The sequence below is a fragment of the Crocodylus siamensis genome, chromosome 6 (genome assembly GCF_052110815.1).
Source record: "Crocodylus siamensis isolate JL-2025a chromosome 6, ASM5211081v1, whole genome shotgun sequence".
Taxonomy (NCBI): domain Eukaryota; kingdom Metazoa; phylum Chordata; order Crocodylia; family Crocodylidae; genus Crocodylus; species Crocodylus siamensis.
This window is the reverse complement of record NC_143400.1, coordinates 20383310-20400086: the sequence shown is the minus strand read 5'-3', so window position 1 is coordinate 20400086 and position 16777 is coordinate 20383310. Positions and strand designations below refer to the sequence as shown.

Here is a 16777-nt window from a genome sequence, read left to right as displayed (position 1 = left end):
TAACGGATATGTGGGGCACTAGGAAATATGGTAATGGGTGTGTGGGGCACTAGGAAATAGAGTAACAGGTTGTGTGGTATGCTAGGAAATACGGTAATGGGTGTGTGGTGCACTAGAAAATATGGTAACGGCCTCAGCCTGGAAAGGAAAGAGACCAGGGCGGGAACTGAGGCATGTGGCAGCACAGGGATGTGACCAAGGCCACCATGGAAGGCCAGTGACAGAGAGAAGGGAGCTGATCCCAGGGGCAGTGATGCCCCGCCATGGGCTGAGAGGAGCCAGGGGATAGGCCCTGCCCAGAGCTCAGCCAGGGGTACCTGCTGTGCATACATGCTGGCGGGCAGGGCAGAGCTGCAGCTTCTGCCAGCAGTTGGGCTTGCCGTGCATGCACCTGGGCCCCTCTGCACCCTGCCTCTCCCAGCACTTAATTTCCTGGCGTGCCCCAGGGCATCCACATGACTGCTGCTCTGTGAGTGCCCGGCATGTACTAAAGACCTGCAGGTGCCCAGCGCTGCTGCAGATCGGGGTCTTGATGCCAGCGTGCTACCCGCAGGGGGTAGCTGCGGGTCGGAAGTGAGGGGGACTAACCCCCCCTCACACAGGCCCCACCCCCCCTGCTCGGGAACCCAGGCATCTGGGCTCCCAGCCCCATCCATGGGTCCCAGAATCCCTGGTGCCCCTCAATCTTACTCCGCAGCCCCCTGCACCCCCCGTGCCCCTCACTCTCACCCCGCAGCCCCCTGCACCCCCCGTGCCCCTCACTCTCACCCCGCAGCCCCCTGCACCCCCCGTGCCCCTCACTCTCACCCTGCAGCCCCCTGCACCCCCCGTGCCCCTCACTCCCGATCCACAGTGCTCTGCACCCCCCCCACACACAGACACACACACTCCTGGCCTGCAACCCCCTGCACCCTGCTGGTGCCCTCACTCCTGACCTGCAGCTCCCTCACTCTCCTGCCAGGCGTGGGGCCTTGTGGGCAGGCATGGAGCCGGGGCACCGGGTGGCAGTGATGCTGTGCGTGGCCCAGGCGGGTGCACTACAGGTGGCTTCCCTGTGTGCCTGGGGCCAGGCCTCAGCAGCCACCACATCCCACCAGGGCTGGGCCTGGCTGTAGGTGCTGGGGTGGCAGTGATGGCAGACTCAGCGCCAGGCCTCAGGCAGCAGCAGTGGCAGGGACAGCGGCAGTGACAGGGACAGCAGTGGCTGCAACTCGGGAGGGCAATGAGCGGGCCCTGACCCCGGCCCCAGCTCTGGCCCTGGCACTGGTGCGACAGCCCTGGGCACGGCCACGCAGCATGGAGTGGTGGGACTGCACGGTGCTGCAGACCTGGGACGATGGGCAGTGGCGACAGAGCTTCTGCATAAGCGCAGGCACCTTCCGGGCGCTGTCACCTGTCCTGTGCCAGCAGCACACCTGCACACGCCTGCCACTCAGTGTGGAGAAGCGCGTGGCCATCATGCTCTGGAAGCTGGCCACGGCCGCCTGCTACTGCGCTGTGGGGCCCCAGTTGAGTGTGGGGTGCTCGACAGCGGGCACCGTGGTGCTGGAGGTTTGCCGGGCCATCCAGCATGTGCTGCTGTGATGCACTGTGGCTTGGCCAGGTGATGCCCATGAGCTGTGGCTGGCTTCGGGGCACTGGGGCTGCTGTGCTGCACTGGTGCCCTGGGCCTGGCCCACATGCTCATCCAGTGCCCACCGTGCCAGGCAGCCGACTACATCAATGCCTGCGGCTACTACTCCATGGCACTGCATGTGCTGGTGGACCGCTGCGGCCATTTCACCCACGTCAGCGCGGACTGGCCAGGCAAGGTGCACCCAGCCCGGGTGCTGTCCCCCCGGGGCTGTACCACCTAGGCCAGCAGGGGTCACGTAACGATTTCGTGGACAACCTGCCATGGCTGGCCTCCGCCTGCTGTGTGCTGCACAACCTGTGCGAACGCTGGGGTGAGCCCTTCGATGAGGCCTGGGCGGCCAAGGGCAGTGCCTGGGTGCCAGCTTCCAGCAGCCCAAGGCCTGGCCTGAGACCCCCCACCAGCTCCGGAGCCCGGGTGCGCGACACCCTCTGTGCCTACATGGAGAGGCAGGCCGAGCACTGAGGACAGCGCTGTGGAGCTGAGAGTAGTTGCACCCAGCTGCTCCCTCACTTGACGCCAAAGGACAAGGCCCCCCGGAGACCCAGGGCCAGAGCTGTTTCTCGTGGGCAACCTCAGCTGGAGGGAAGAGATCAGACTGGTTTCAACCCTCCTTCCTCTGCAGCCCTCTGGAGAAGGGGAAACTGAGGCAGGGAGCCAGGCTAGAGCTGAGACCCCTGCAGCCGAGACCAAAAGGACGTAGCTCTTCAGTCGGATGCTGGCCCCCCTGAGCTGTTCCAGCAGTTGGTGTGGGTTTCGGCCATGTTCTCCGAGGTGGCCGTGCCCAGGCCAGACCCAGTGATGCTGCTCTAGGGAAGCTGCTGTTTGTCTCTGCTGATTCAGGACTATGCGGTCAGGGCCTGTGGGCAGAGGGGCCTGGGGGTGTCCAGCCACAGCTTAGCCCTCACAGGGATGTGTGCTGGCCCCAAAAGCTGTATGCCAGCCCCACAGCCCAGCCTGTCGTGTTCACTGCCCTCCAGGAACCCGTTGGGGCCCGGCCCCAAGAGCTCGTCATCAGTACGCTCCAGAGTGAACGCCCCGCAGGGGCAGCGGTGCCACTCCTGGCACCGTGGCACTGCCCAACAGCCGCCGGCGGCCCAGCCTGGGGCTCCTACCTGCTCCCAGGGCTCAGGGGTTTGGGCCCACCCGGCCCAGGACTGAGTGAGGGGCAAGCTCTGGGCCCTGGGAAGGGCAAACTTGTTCCCTGCTGGGGAGGGGCCAGGGCAGCAGGACCCCCAGGGCAGCCAACACCTGAGCATGACACATCAGGGGCTGCCTCAGCCCCAAGCCCTGCTGCCCATGGACCCATGTCTGTACATGGACTCCATGCACTCTCCTGCTCACGGTTGCAGTTGTGTTGTGTGGGTGTGGAGATAGATATACACACGGATATGTACACGCACACACGTATATGTATGTATATAAAGGCATGCCCAGATATAGATATATATGTGTGTGTGTATACACATACAGGTACACACAGGCATATATATATACATACACACACATCTATACACACACACACACACACATATATACATATACACACCTGTGTATATGTATCAACTATATATGTGTGTGTATACACGTGTTGGGATATGCATGTGTATATATAGCAAAAACATACACACACAAAACACAGGTGTGTATATACACCCACATGCATACATCTCCACATACACATGTATGTAATAGTCTGTGTATGTGGGTATATATGTGTATGTAGTTGTGCACACATATATAAATACACACGTATCCATGTGTACATGTTCATATACATACACATGCACATACATATGTGGATGTATGCTTATGTGTACCGAGTTCTGCCCCTACCCTCCTGTTCAAGCGATGCACCACTGGAGAACCTGAGTCAGCACAGCCACACCCCTGCAGCCCTCTAGAGGGAGGGAAACTGAGGCAGGGACCCAGGTCAGACAGGGCTGCTGGGGGCTGGGGTGAGCTCCTCTTCTGCATGTGGAGGCTTGGGAGGAGCATTGTGGGGCTGAAGCAGCCTTGCCAGTGGCATGTGCACGTGGTCACGTGTATTGTATCAGGTCATTGTGCGTGCACCCATGTCTGCCTGTGCACTCATGCCTGCATGGTTGGGTGTGTGTTGGCTCATGTCAGTGCATGGTCTGTTGTGTGTACACACGTGCACGTGTCTATGTATGTCTGTGCCTGTGTGCTGCTGCTGGGACCCAGGCACAAACCTGTAACCTCCCCACGTGCAGCATGTCAGGGCACGGATCTGTGCATGTGTGTGCACACGCTACTGGTGGCTGTCCTGCACACTTGGGGCCAGGCCTCGGCAGTCAACACATCCCACCAGGGTTGGGCCTGGCTACAGGTACTGGAGTAGCGTCAACGGCAGGACAGCAGCAACAGCTCCACACCCACACAACGTGACTATATCTGTGTGCAGGAGGGTCCCCACAACCCCACGCCCATGGGCGCCTCTTAAGCGAGGGGCACAGGCCAGGGCTCGGATGCCTGTGGGCTGAGCTGAAAACTTGCAGCCAGGGCACCACATCCCTGCTCTGGGGTCTGTGGCCCACCCACGGATGCCATCAACCTCCAGAGCCACCTCACAGACATGGGGCGCGTGGGCTGTGCCCAGCCCCAGCAGCACCAACCCTCCCTGGGAAAGCCAGGCATGCTCACGGCTGCATAGCAGAGGCAAGGGGTGGCAGTGCCAGCCCGGGGCAGACAAAACTTTATTGCTCGTCTCCAGGCTGGGCTGCAGCTTCGTACAAAACAGCATCCAAAATAAATACCAAGGGGACACAGCTGAGTCCACGTGCCCGGGCTCCACCTGTCTGGGCACGAATGGTCCGTGCCCATGCACATTAGCATAGTCTCTGGGGGCTCAGCCGGCCACCGAGGGGTTGGCACCTATAGGCACATCCATGGTCCAGTGCCTCTGCAGTGCACCTGTGGTCCATGCGGGCTCACCCAGAGCCTCTGTGCGTGTCCGTGTATCGTATCCACGGCTGGCGCAGGCTCACCGGAGTTCATGGAGGCCACAGGGGAGGACTGGTGCCTGTGGGCATGTCTGTGGGCTCACCCAATGCTCATGTGCATGTCCATTTAGCATGTCCATGGCCCATGCAGGCTCACCTGGCGCCCCTGCACGTGTCCATGTAGCATGTCTGTGGCCCGTGGGCTTACCTGGCGCCCATGTGCATGTCAATGTAGCATGTCTATGGCCCATGTGGGCTCACCCAGCATTCATGGAGGCCACGGCAGGGGGGCCAGCACCAGTGCCCACTTCCTCCTCCTCCATGGCAGCATCAGGGGGCGCGGCACCCTCATCCATGGGCTCCAGCAGCCCACTCAGCTCCAGGTCACGGATCTCGGCATCGTACAGCGGTGGGTCCTTGGCAGGCGCATTGCTCCCACAGTCAATACAGGCCTGTGGGGAGGGGCAAACAGGGCATCAGGGGGCCTGGACGCCAGTTCTCCCCCTGCTGTGGAGGGAGAGTGGCGCTTGTGGGGGGACAGTGGGGAGCCCAGACACCTGGGTTTTGTAGGAGGGCAATGGAGTGTGGGGCTGGGGGATTAGATCCCGGGCACCTAGTTTCTCTTTCCCACTCTGGGAGGGTGGTAGTATCTTGGGGGGTTGGAGCTCCAGGAGCTGGGAGCCCAGACACCTGGGTTCTCTCCAGCTCTTGCAGGATGGGGGAGACAGGAGGTCTGGATGTCTGGGGTCCCTCCAGCCTGGTGGTGCTCACCGACACATTGATGGCGCGTGGCAGCAGCCCCTTGGCCACCCAGGTGTGCACCTCGGCCAGCTCCTTGCGCTGCTCCTCTGTGAAGCGTGGCTGCTGCTTCTGCATCTGCTTCAGCTTCTCCCGGTCCTGCTGCAGCACGGCCTCCAGGTCCCTGTGGACCCCACATGTCACCTGATGCCACCACAATGGACACCCCTGGCCCAGGACAGATGAACCCCTACCTCACCCCTGCCCGGGATGGATCACCCTACCCCAAGGCAGAGAGCTCTAACTGGGACGGACATGCCCGCAAGCCCTGGTGCCCTCCATGTGCCCCATGCCCACAGGCACCCACCGGCCAGGCAGCTGGTAGGTCATCATGACTTTGTCATCCGTGTTGGCCATAAGCAGCCAGATGGGGTCTTGCAGCACGTACTTCATGAGGTGCTCATTGGCCCCGGCTCCCGCTCCCGGCGGCTGCTTGGCCAAGTCGGTTTCTGAGGAGTCTACACTGCCAAAATACTTGCTGGTGTGGCTGCTCTTGCTGCTGGCTGCGGAGGGGGAACAGGGGTGAGCACTGGAGCCAGCACCGGTCACATGTCCCTCCCAGCCCCAAGGCCCCACATCTGGCCTGGCCTGTGCCCCATGAGCCAAGGAGCCACAGATGTTCTGGCTACCCAGGCCCCGCTTCTCCTGCCCACCCACGGGGGACCCAGGCATCCCAAGCCCTGGCCATGGAAAGAACCCAGGCGTCCTGACCGGCCCAGCCAGGGGAGGAACCCAGGCGTCCAGCCTCAGCCCCAGCCCCGACCTATGCCCACCCCGACTCACTGGTGCCGCTGGCGGAAGTGCCGCTGGCTGACATGCTGCAGCCATTGGAGCCAGAGCCTGAGGAGCCAGAGCCAGAGGCAGCTGAGCCAGTGCCCGAGCGAGAGTCCTCCTGCAGCAGCAGGTCCAGCAAGTCACTCGAGCTTGACAGCGCGTCATTGTTGGACGAGTCCTGGGCCTCAGCCTGCAGGGAAAGGGGGTCAGCCTGAGCATAGAGGGGCCTGCCCGGGACAGCCAGCGCCTTGCCCCCACCCCTCCAGACTCAGGGCTGAGAACCCAGGCGTCCAGGCCTCCAGCCACCCCTCTACCAGCACTGGGAGAGATCCCCAGCGTCCAGGCAGCACTCACCATGCAAGCCTCCTTGGGGTCACTGCGCTCTCCAGGCAAGGGAGTTCCGGGGGGGCCGGTGGCAGGCGTGCCAGGTCCCGGAGTGGTACTGGGTGGGTCGGGGCGCTCGCAGGCCTTGGGTGCCTCCTCCATCTGTAGCAGGTTGAGCTGCAGCGGGGAGCTGCAGCGCGAGTTGAACAGTGGAGACTCGGTCTCCACCCGCTCGGCCTGGCTCAGCGAGTGCGGCGTGGTGGAGCGTGATGCCTCCGCTGCTGGTGGCCCACCTGGGGATGCCACCGGGGTTGCTGCTGCTGCTGGGCCCCCAAAACCGAAGCCAGGGGTGCTGGCAGGGCTGTAGGCTGCAGCACCAGGGAAGTAGGCAGGAGGCAGGGTGCTGGAGCCAGGTGGGAACACGTAGTTGGGCAGCACCAGTGCCAGCATGGGTGCCACGAGGGGCGCGGGGAAAGGCGATGCAGGCAGCGGGTAGCGCGGTGCAGTGGCAGCAACAGGCACCTCAGGCAAAGAGGGCCGTGCAGGGAAGACGGGCATTGGGTAGGTGGGCACCATGGGGAAAGGCAGGGGGGGCAGGCTGGCCTGCGAGGCGGCTGAGGGAGGCCAGGAGGGAGGTGCAGGGGGAGCGCCTGGGGTGGGCGTGGTGGTGGTAGTCGGTGGTGAGCTGGTACTGTCTGACGACCGGTTCTGCTTTGCGCGCTTGGCCTTAGACTTGCCACTGCGCCCACGCCGGCCTGGTCCATGGGGGGGCTGCCGAGGACCATGGGAACCTGTGGTGGTGAGGGGCACAGGTTAGCTGACAGCCTGGTGGGGGAGAGGGGTGCTCCCACACCTTTTCTGGGCTCCAGCACTGACCCCCTGACTTCATTCAACTCCCACAGCCCCTCTCCATGCCCCAGCACCCCCTGAGCCCACTCTCACCCACCTGCATGGGCACCAGGCGTCTCAGGCCGGCCCGGCCCTGACGGGGTGTCAAAGACACGGAGTTGGCTGAGGCTGTGGAAGCGGGTGAGGAAGGCCTGCTCCTCCTTCTGCGTGTGCACAGACAGCACCTCCTTGGTGAGCCCCACGGGCCGGTACTGCTCACGGTCTGTGGCAGGCGCTGCGCTGGGCATCGGGGGGGCTGGCGGCGTCACACTCAGTGCCTCCTCCATCATCACAATGTCTGCGAAAAGGAAGCCCAGGTCAGTGGGGGAGGCTTCGAGGTGAGCCCCCCAGGAGGGGCCACAGTCCGGGGTGCAAGGACAGCGAGGGGCAAAGCAGGAGACAGAATCCAGGAGTCCCCCATCCCCTGCCCCCAACCCCCCAGTTTGGACCCACCTCGGCCCCACTCCACTCCTGGAGCTGGGAGATAACCCAGGTGTCCAGGTTCCCAGCCGCCCTCCCACTCTACCCCCCACCCCCACTCCCCTCCTGCAGCTGGGAGAGAACCCAGGCATCCAGGCTCCCACCCCTGCCCTCAGAACGGGGGTGGGGGGGTCCTGGCCCAGCTGCGCAGCTCCCCACGGTGCAGGGCTCAGGACAGCGTCGGGCAAATGTAGCCAGTGGGCAAGCAGGAGAGGCAGGGTGGGTGGCAAAAGTGTCGGCGGCCGGTCCCTGGCCCAGTGGCCGTGAGGGCAGAGGGGGCCCGGGAGGCCCGGCACCGGTGGGATCCATGGGGATCCAGCCGAGCGGGTGGCCCCGGACACCCCCCCCACCCCATGCCCTTGCCCCCCACCCCTACCCGACTCCGGGGGCTTCTTGTCTCCCACGTGGACGATGGTGCTGCTGAAGCTGCACTGGCTGGTGATGGAAACCACGCTCTCCGCCTTGCTGGGGGGCAGCGCCAGCGGGGCCAGCGGGGGCCCCACCACAGCTGCCGGCCCGGGATCCTCCTCGCGCTTGGCCTGGCCGCCCACCGCCTCCTCTGCCGCATCTGCTCCAGGAGACAATGAAGTTAGTGGTGGCCCACAGCTCTCACCCCTGCGCCGGGCATGGACGTAGGGGACAGCAGGGGAAGGCGGCTCTGGAGTGGACATAGGGGACAGTGGAGTACAGCAACTCTGGCACGGGCCTGGGGGATGTCGGCAGTGTCCGGAGGGTGGCGAGGAGGAGCCTGGGAGCTGGGGGTGCTGCCTGCTTGGTTCAGCTGGGCCCTGGGGCGGATGCAGGGAGCACAGGTGGGTGCGGTACCTTTGCCAGGTGCCTCTTTGGCAACCACCTTCTGCTTGTCGTCATCAGAGGTGGAAGAGGTCGTGTAGGATGAGGAGCCGCACTTGCGCTTCACGCGGCTCGGCAGGTTGCAGCTCTCTAGGTACCTGTGGGGCCCGGACACAGTGAGGAGGGGGCCACACCCTGACCCAGCCCCAAGGCGGTCGTCCCTGAGGACACGATGGCCAGGAGAAGGGTTCCGTAGCACCACGGAGGGGCCCACGCGGTGCCCAGCCCCACTCACCTGATGATGCCATCCAGGCAGTTGATCTGTTGGTAGGAATAGTTGGATGGCTCCTTCCGCACCGAGTCCTCGGAGGTGGGGGCGCATGCCGGTTCCTGCACCGCTTCCCGGCCCAGCACCCCACGCTCCAGGGCCACACCCAGGCCTGCGGCACAGGGCAGGGGGTGGGGTTCAGAGCCGGGGCCACGGCGGCTGGGCCTGCCGCCCTTGCGGTGTTGCAGCATCCCCGAGCACTCACCAATGTGGGGGGCCTTGGCGGCCTGTGGCTTGGTCCGTGACTCGATGAAAACCTGCTGGCCCTTGTTCTTCACCATGTGCACATCCTTGCAGATCTGCTGAAAGGTCATCTGGAAAGGGGAGCGGAGGTCAAAGCTGGACTGCGGTGGGGCCCATGTGTCCTTGCTCTAGCCCCCTGCTCTCCTCCACCTGCTGAGGTAGAACCCAGGCATCCCAGCCCGTGGTGCCCTATGATACCCAATGCCTCCTCCCCAACTAAGAAAGAACCCAGGCATCCCGGCCTGCAGCGCCCTATGATACCTAATGTCTCCCTCCCCAGTCAGCAGAGAGCCCAGGCATTCTGTCCCTGCCGCACCCCGCCCGCCCGCTCCCCATGCTCACCGGCTGCAGGGCCTGGGCCTCATCGGCTGGGAGCCCGTTGCTGTCGCTGGATGAGGCGACGCTCAGGAACTGCTCGTGGGACCCATTGCTGCCCAGGCTGCAGAGACCCAGGGAGCCGGTGCTGTGCACGGGCTATGGGGAAGCAAGCAGTGGGGGGTCAGAGCCTGGCGCAGCAGCAACAGGGGACAGCAGCAGGGGCCTGGGGATGGGGGTTTTACCTGGAGCAGCAGGCGATGGATCTGCTCTGACAGCTCCTGGATGTCAGGCTCCAGTGGCCGCAGCTTCTGGGTCTTGGGGGCCATGAAGACATCCTCGTTCAGAGGGCCCCTGCACGGTAGGAAAGGGGCGTCAGCATGGGGGCCCGGCACTGCTACAGCCCCCCCACCCCTCATCCGTGCACCCCCCCACTCACGTGCGGACTTTGTGGCGGCCCATGATGAAGGAGACCTTGCGGCTCCAGGGGTTGACGAAGCTGGACCAGGAGGTGTCGATGGTGACGTACTCGCCGTGGCGTGTGTGGAAGCGCAGCGGGGAGTGGTCAAAGGGTTGCCCACCATACTGCACAACTGTGGGGAGAGCACATGGGTTAGCATGCGCCTATCCCTGCCCCACTGTACGAGGGCACATAGGTGAGCATTTGTTTCTCAGTGCACACACACCCCTACTATGTGGCTGCAGGTGCACACAGGTTAGTACACACCATGCACGCACCTGCACATGCACATGACTGTCATACTACACGGGAGGGGTGAGAATACACGGGATAGCACATGCCTGCCTTACTGCATATGCACATGGGTTAGTACATACCATACATGCACCTGTTCACACACATGCACACGTGCTGTAATGCACAACTGCAGGAGGGGGACATGGGTTAGCACACACCATGCACACCTGTTCTACTGCATGTGCACATGGGTTAGTACACACTACACACACCTACACATATACACACTGTAATGCACAACTGTAAGAAGGGGACATGGGTTAACACACACTACACACATGTGCACAGGTACGCATGACTGCAAGCAGATCGCAAGAACGAGCACACACCATGCAGACCTGCATGGCAGGGAAGTCAGGGTGAGCACATGCTGCGCCGTCCGTGCTAGCCGTCTAGCACAGGGCAGGCATGGGGGGTTGGCACAGGCCCAGGGGATCAGCACACATGAGGGGGGACTCACTCTTCTTGTGGATGGCCAGCATGAGAGGCCGGTCCTCGGGGTGCAGGTACCAGAGCACAGGCATCCCAATCAGGTCCTGGGGCAGGTAGCCCAGCAGCGGGGCAGCCCTGGGGCAGACACAGGCTGTCAGCGGGGGCTGCCACTGTGCCTACAGTTGGGCCCGATCCCCACCCCGCCTGTCTGAGCCCTCACCTCTCATCCACGTCCTGGAAAAGGCAGCTGGGAGTGTGCCTGGTGGTGAATATCCGCTTGTCGGGGGGGATGCGGGGGGCTGGGGAAGAGAGAGCAGTGGGGTCAAGCTTAGTGCAGACCGGACTGGGCCCCATGAGGGCATCCTGCGAGGGAAGCCGGTGGCCAGTACCTTCGTAGCCGGAGTGGATGCGCTCAGCAATGAGCAGGCAGCAGGGCTGGCCCTCGGCTCCGTCAGCCTCACGCACCTTGGCCAGATAGGGTGTCAGGCGGAAGGGGTAGTAGCGCAGCTCTCGGCCTCGGTCGTGGCCTCCGCTGAGAAACAAATGCCTGCAATAAGACCAGAGGCCAGAGGAGACCGGACCACCAGAACTGGACAGGGGAGGGGGGGGACCCCAGCTCCCAGCCTGCCTGGCCCACCCACAACAAACAGGGCTGGGGGCCGGGGTCCCTTGGCGGTGAGCGGCTCCTGCAGCACAGGATGGGTAACGTCTTCCTCCAGGAACAAGTAGCTGGTCCCTGCTGAACACGTGGCCCCTTGTCCCGGGCTCCTACCCCCATCCCAGCGCCTCCCAGTTGCAACCGGCACTCACCTGATCCGGCAGAAGACCGACTTCTCCTGCGTGTAGTCCATGGCGGCTGCACCTGGCGGCACATCAAGGGCAGGTTAGCGGTGTTCAAGGGAGCCCCACTAACCTGCCCTCTCCTTTTCTCCAACCAGAGAACTCCCCCCCACCACAACCAGCCAGAGAAACACTATCCCCCAACCCTACCCCCGCACTCACTGGCAGAGGTGCAAGCGCTCCAAGAGGGCAGGTGGTAGGGGGCAGTGGAGCCGTAGAAGATGCTGACGTCCTGTGGTGCCAGGAACTCGGCAAATGTGGCCCCCTGGAAGATGTCACGCTTGCAGCGCAGGATGGTGCCCGCTTGCTCCGAGATGTAAACAATCCGCCCCGTTACGAACGACACAGCCACTGAGAAGGTGTCCTGTGCAGGAAGCGGGGGGTCAGCGGGGTGCCAGGCATGCTTGGGGAGTCCGCATGGGCCGGGATCGGGGTGCTCACCGGGTTTTTGAGGGTATACTCGGAGGTGATGTTCTCCAGCTCTTCCACAGTGTAGCTGGACATGTCCAGGGTGCAAGGCTGGCTGCCGTCCATCGCCCACTGCTGGTAGTAGTCCTGGCTGGCTGTAGTGGGGCGAGGGGAGCTGCTCAGAGCTGGGCCAGGGGTGCCCGGCCCCTGCTGGCAGCCAGGAGGCTGAGCCCACTGCCAATTCTTGCGGGCCATGGCCCTACCTTGGACCTGCTTGACGCAGGAGAGGGCATACTGCAGCGTGGCCAACGTGCCCGACTTGCCCTTGCTGCGCTTCTCTGAGGGCAGCCGGATCTTCATCTCCTTCAGTGCCTTCATCAGCTCTTTCTGTGTCTTCACACGCGCCGACTGCTCACTGCTGCGGAGGTGCGGGAGGGGCAGGGGGGCACGTCAAGCCGTGCCATGTTGGGGGGGGCCTCGCCCAGGTCACCCCACCCTGCTCCGTGCCCCTCCTGGGGCTGGAAGAGAACCCAGGCATCTGGGCTCCCAGCCCCACTCTAATCCGGTTCCCTCCCTGCATTGGGGATGAAACCCAGGCATCTGGGCTGGGGCCTGGGGGGGCTTTGCTCTGTCGCTGCCCACCAAGGACTGGGGCCGGGGCCCAGACATGTAGGTTCCAGACCTACCTGCAGCCGCTGGTGGAGGGGTTGTCCTGCTCGGAGCTGGTGCTGAGCAGGCTATAGGCGATAGAGCTGCTGGGTGGTGATGGGCTATGCGAGTTGGTGCTGCAGGGACAAGGGGCCATTGACCTTCTGCCTCCCCCAGTGCCACCTGCACACCCAGCGGCATAGCCGGCCTGGGCCTGGGTGCCCCCAGAGGAGCCAGCCCCCCAACCCCCAGCCCTGGCGCAGCCCCATACCTCTTGTTGCTCTCGGTGGTCTCAATCAGAGCCGAATCTTTGCCGTTACCACTGCTGCTGTGGTCGCTGCGCAGGGAGCCGTCGCCATGCGACTCATTGCCGCTGGACCCATTGCTGTTGGCGTCCATGTCGTCGTTGGCCTGGCCCCGGGGCCGCCCGGTCCCCGGCCCCGCTGCCGCCATACCTCCGCCCTTGAAGGGGCCCTGGCCTGGCTCGCAGTTGCTACTCATGTTTGACAGGCGCCCCGGGGCATTGCTGTCCCGCCAGCGCAGGGAGAAAGCAGGGGGCGAGATGCAGGCGGTGTCACCTCTGGGTGAGTGCAGGCGAGCCGCGAATCTGGGGCACCTGCGAAACAGGGAGCAGGGTCAGGGCGGGGGAAACTAAGGCTGGGAGAGGTGCCCAGCTCTTCCCCATGCAGCACTTGTACATGGAGCAGGTCCCAGGATGGCCCAACAAGTCCCCACACTATGGAGGGAGTCTGGCAGAGATCCCAGGAGTCCTGGCTCAACCCCCCCCAGCCCCCTGACCTCACCCCACAGACCCCTCCTACCGAAAACCCAGGCATCCCGACTCCCCTCCCTCCATGCCCACTTTAACGCCAGAGAACCAGGCGTCCGGTCCCTCCTCACAGTGTGGCACGTGCAGCCCCTTGGCCCTGAGCCAGGTGGGCACCACGTGGCCAGGACCATCTGGATTGTGCCCCCCTCCCCCCCACCCCAGCTCCCTAATTACCCCCGAGATGGCTATTCTGAGCGCAAAGCCAAACTATTGTTAGCTCCCTGTGCTGCCTGCGGGGCTCAGCCCTCTGCCCAGGGGTTGCTCCCCACCCAGGGCACAGAACAGCCCCTGTCCTGCTGCCAAGAGCTCCTTGCCCCCACCCTGCCCCTGTGACCGGCCTGGCCTGGGGCCTGCAGCCCGGGCATGTGAAGCAAAGCAGGAAGGGGCTGGCAGGGCGCCAGGGACAGGAAAACCCTGGGGCGACTCTTGCCAGGACCAGGACCAGGAGGAGGAAGAGGAAGACTGGTACCAGCACACGCTGGGCATGCCCCTGCCAAGGTCTCTACAGACCGGGGGGGTGGAGCGGGGCTGGCCATGCCAACACGCACACTTCCATGTGCACACGGACCCTACCTGCACACACGCACGCGTGGAGCCATTGGAGAGACGTGACTCCAGGCCTGGGCACACAGAAAGACATAGGCTTGGAGACCAGAGGGGGGCCCTGCAGGCACAGATGCCGAGACTCGGGGGGGGGGGGGAGCCTTATCAGCCTGTCCCCAGAGACCAGGGTCCCTGCCGAATCACACGCAAAGACCGGGGCGGGGGGGTCCTGCCAGCACATACACAGAGACGGGGGGCCCCTGCCAGCAGAGATCTAGAGACCAGGGACCCTGCTGACATGCACAGACACTGGGGTGGGGGCCTGCTGGCACGTACACAGAGACTAGGGGGGCCCATGCCAGCATGTACGCAGAGACCAGGGGCCCTGCTGACATACACACAGACACTGGGGGGGCCCTGCAGGTGTACACATAGAAACTGGAGGCCCCTGCCATCAGAGACCCAGACACTAGGGGGCCCCTGCTAACATGCACACAGACAAGGGCAGGGGAGCCTGCTGATGTACAAAGACATGGGGGACACCTGACACGTACAGATACTGGGGGGCCCTGCCAGTGCATACACAGACACCGTGGGCCCCTGCTGAATGCACACAGATATGGGGGGCCCTGCTGATCTGTACACAGAGACTGGGAATCCCTGTCATGTGTGCAGACACCTGGGCCCCCTACTGATGCATACACAGAAACAGGGGCCCCTGCTGACACATACCCAAAGATCAGGGGCCCCTACAGCACATACACAAAGGGCAGGAGGCCCTGCTGATGCACGCAGATGGGGTGGGGGAACCCTGCCAGCATGTACACAGAGACCAAAGACACTGCAGGGCCCTGCCAGTGCGTACACAGAAACCAGGGGGCCTTGCTGACATGCACACAGACACGGGGGGGGGGGGGCGGGAAGCCCTACCAGTGTACACACAGAGAGTCCCAGCTGTCCACAAGCCGGGTGGGGAGGCGATCCCCATGTGCAGCCAGACCCCAGGGACATGCCTCATGAAAGCGGCAGATCTCTGCGGATCATTCCCAGCCAGGCCATGCTGAGACGCGCACCAGCACACGCATGCCCGCACACCGGCATCCACGCCACTGCACACCCCCCCGCTCACTCGTCAGCCAGCCCCAACCTGTGGCCCGGCTCTTGCTTCGGCACTAACCCCCTCCCCCAACACGCATGCGAGAAGCGCATGCACAGCAAGACAGGCAAGTGAGGCAGAGGACAAGGCCACCAGCTTGGGGAATGTGTGTGTGTGTGTGGGTACATCCCACTGCTGGTGCCAACCTGGAAACACCCCGCAAAGTGAGGGGCTCCTGCCCAGTGAGGCAGCAGAGCCCCGACTCAGCCGGCAGGACCTGAGTGTGCCCCAATCCCTTGGGCTGGGCAACTGCCCCACCCCCGCGCCGACCGCAGGCGGCAAACAGAGCAATGCGGAAGGCTGGGTCTGCGCCGAAAGAACATCCTGTACCCAGAGTACAAACAGGCATGTGTCATCCCTCGCTGCGGGCGCAAGGGGGGGCCGTGCTGAGGCACCCGGGATACTCACGGGGTGCTGTCGGGGCTGGCCCAGGGAGGCCCAGAGGTTGGCAATGCCTCTCCGGCGGTCACAGGGCTGCAGCAGTGTCCTGGGGGGAGGCCCAGGTAGGGGGGATGTCCTCAGGGGTCCCGTCACAAGGGGATGGTTCTTGGGGTCCTGGGGCAGGGGGGTGTCCTCAGAGGTCCTGGGTGCGGGGTTCTGTCTGCAGGGGTCCGGTCACACGGGGCTGGAGCTTTGTCCTTGGGGGTCCCAGATGTGGGTGTCCCCGGGGGCCTGTCACACAAGGCTGGAGCTGTGTCCACAGAGGTCCCAGGTCCTGGGGGTCTCCTCAGGGATCCCGTCACACAGGGATGGAGCTGATTCTTCGGGGGTCCCAGCTGAGGGGTGTGTCCTCCAGGGTCCCGTCACACAGGGACGGAGCTGCGTCCACGGGGGTCCTGGACACACGGGGACGGAGCCAATTCTTTGGGGATCCCAGGTGTGGAGGGAGTGGGTGTCCTCGGGGGTCCTGAGCTTGGGGCTGCCTCCTCAGCGGTCCTGGACACGTAGCACCAACATGGTGTCCTGTCACACAGCACCGGAGCGGGGTCCACAGGGCAGGCACGGTGTCCCCAGCTCCGGGGGCTGCAGCAGTGGACGGGCTCTGGCTTGGGGGCCGCGGTGGAGGCCGGGGGCTCAGACGGGCGCGGAGGTTGCGGAGTCGGGCCCGAGCGTCCTCGCGCTGAGGGAGCGGCGGGCGCAGTGAGGCGAGCAGGCGGCGGGTGCGACGCTGGCCCCCGCGTTGTGTAACGCCAGGCTGATGTCAGCACCGCTTACACAGGCTGCACGTGGACTGTGGTGCTGCCGCCCGGGTCTCGGGGCTGCCCCCATTGGCTGAGCTGCCGGCCAATGGGAGGGGGGCAGGTTGCATAGCAATGAGCCGAGCGTCATCGAAGAAAGAGAGGAGGGGGTGGGGTACTGCTGATGCCAGGCGTTGGCAGAGCAGCGGGGGGGGGCTGCTGCTTCCGGTGGGTCCTCAGCCCGGTCCCCAGGTTGCACAACCCCCCCCCGCTCTAACCACTGGGCTACACCCCACACACACACGCGCGCGCCGGCGCGCGCGCACAGGCCCGGGGCTCACGTAGGCCGGCACACCGCAGGCTGACTGGGCTGCACCCCCCACCGCTCTAAGACTAGGCATCACCGCCCCCCGGCTCTAGCCACTGGGCCCGGTCCCTCTCCGGGACC

The 16777-nt window shown here is 64.1% G+C and overlaps 1 protein-coding gene across 3 annotated transcripts; it reads right to left on the bottom strand.

Moving 5' to 3' along the window:
- Positions 1 to 4332: 4332 nt before the first annotated feature.
- On the bottom strand, positions 4333 to 16491 carry PER1 (period circadian regulator 1). Of its 3 annotated transcripts, XM_090052314.1 has the most exons (23): positions 15560 to 16486; positions 12895 to 13239; positions 12662 to 12760; positions 12239 to 12393; positions 12009 to 12130; positions 11730 to 11931; positions 11538 to 11589; positions 11117 to 11259; positions 10948 to 11026; positions 10756 to 10862; positions 9978 to 10131; positions 9784 to 9892; positions 9566 to 9697; positions 9186 to 9294; positions 8948 to 9092; positions 8686 to 8810; positions 8237 to 8428; positions 7439 to 7678; positions 6523 to 7283; positions 6178 to 6358; positions 5702 to 5897; positions 5368 to 5518; positions 4333 to 5048 (listed from the first exon to the last, which is right to left on the bottom strand). In XM_090052314.1, exons 2-23 carry the CDS (start codon positions 13122 to 13124, stop codon positions 4854 to 4856), a joined length of 3879 nt encoding a protein of 1292 aa, XP_089908440.1. In that variant the 5' UTR covers positions 13125 to 13239; positions 15560 to 16486; the 3' UTR covers positions 4333 to 4853. The 3 variants fall into 3 exon arrangements, with proteins under 3 accessions (XP_089908440.1, XP_089908439.1, XP_089908441.1); XM_090052313.1 differs by having other exon boundaries at positions 8948 to 9294; positions 15560 to 16491; XM_090052315.1 differs by lacking the exon at positions 8237 to 8428 and having other exon boundaries at positions 15560 to 16489.
- Between the last annotated feature and the right edge of the window lie 286 nt (positions 16492 to 16777).

Coding starts and splice junctions, on each gene's coding strand:
- PER1 (XM_090052313.1), bottom strand. CDS start 13,124: ATGAGTAGCAACTGCGAGCCAGGCCAGGGCCCCTTCAAGGGCGGAGGT. Junction 11,260..11,537: donor TCGGTCTTCTGCCGGATCAG/GTGAGTGCCGGT, acceptor TTTGTTTCTCAG/CGGAGGCCACGACCGAGGCC. Junction 5,519..5,701: donor ACCTACCAGCTGCCTGGCCG/GTGGGTGCCTGT, acceptor TGGGGTCCACAG/GGACCTGGAGGCCGTGCTGC.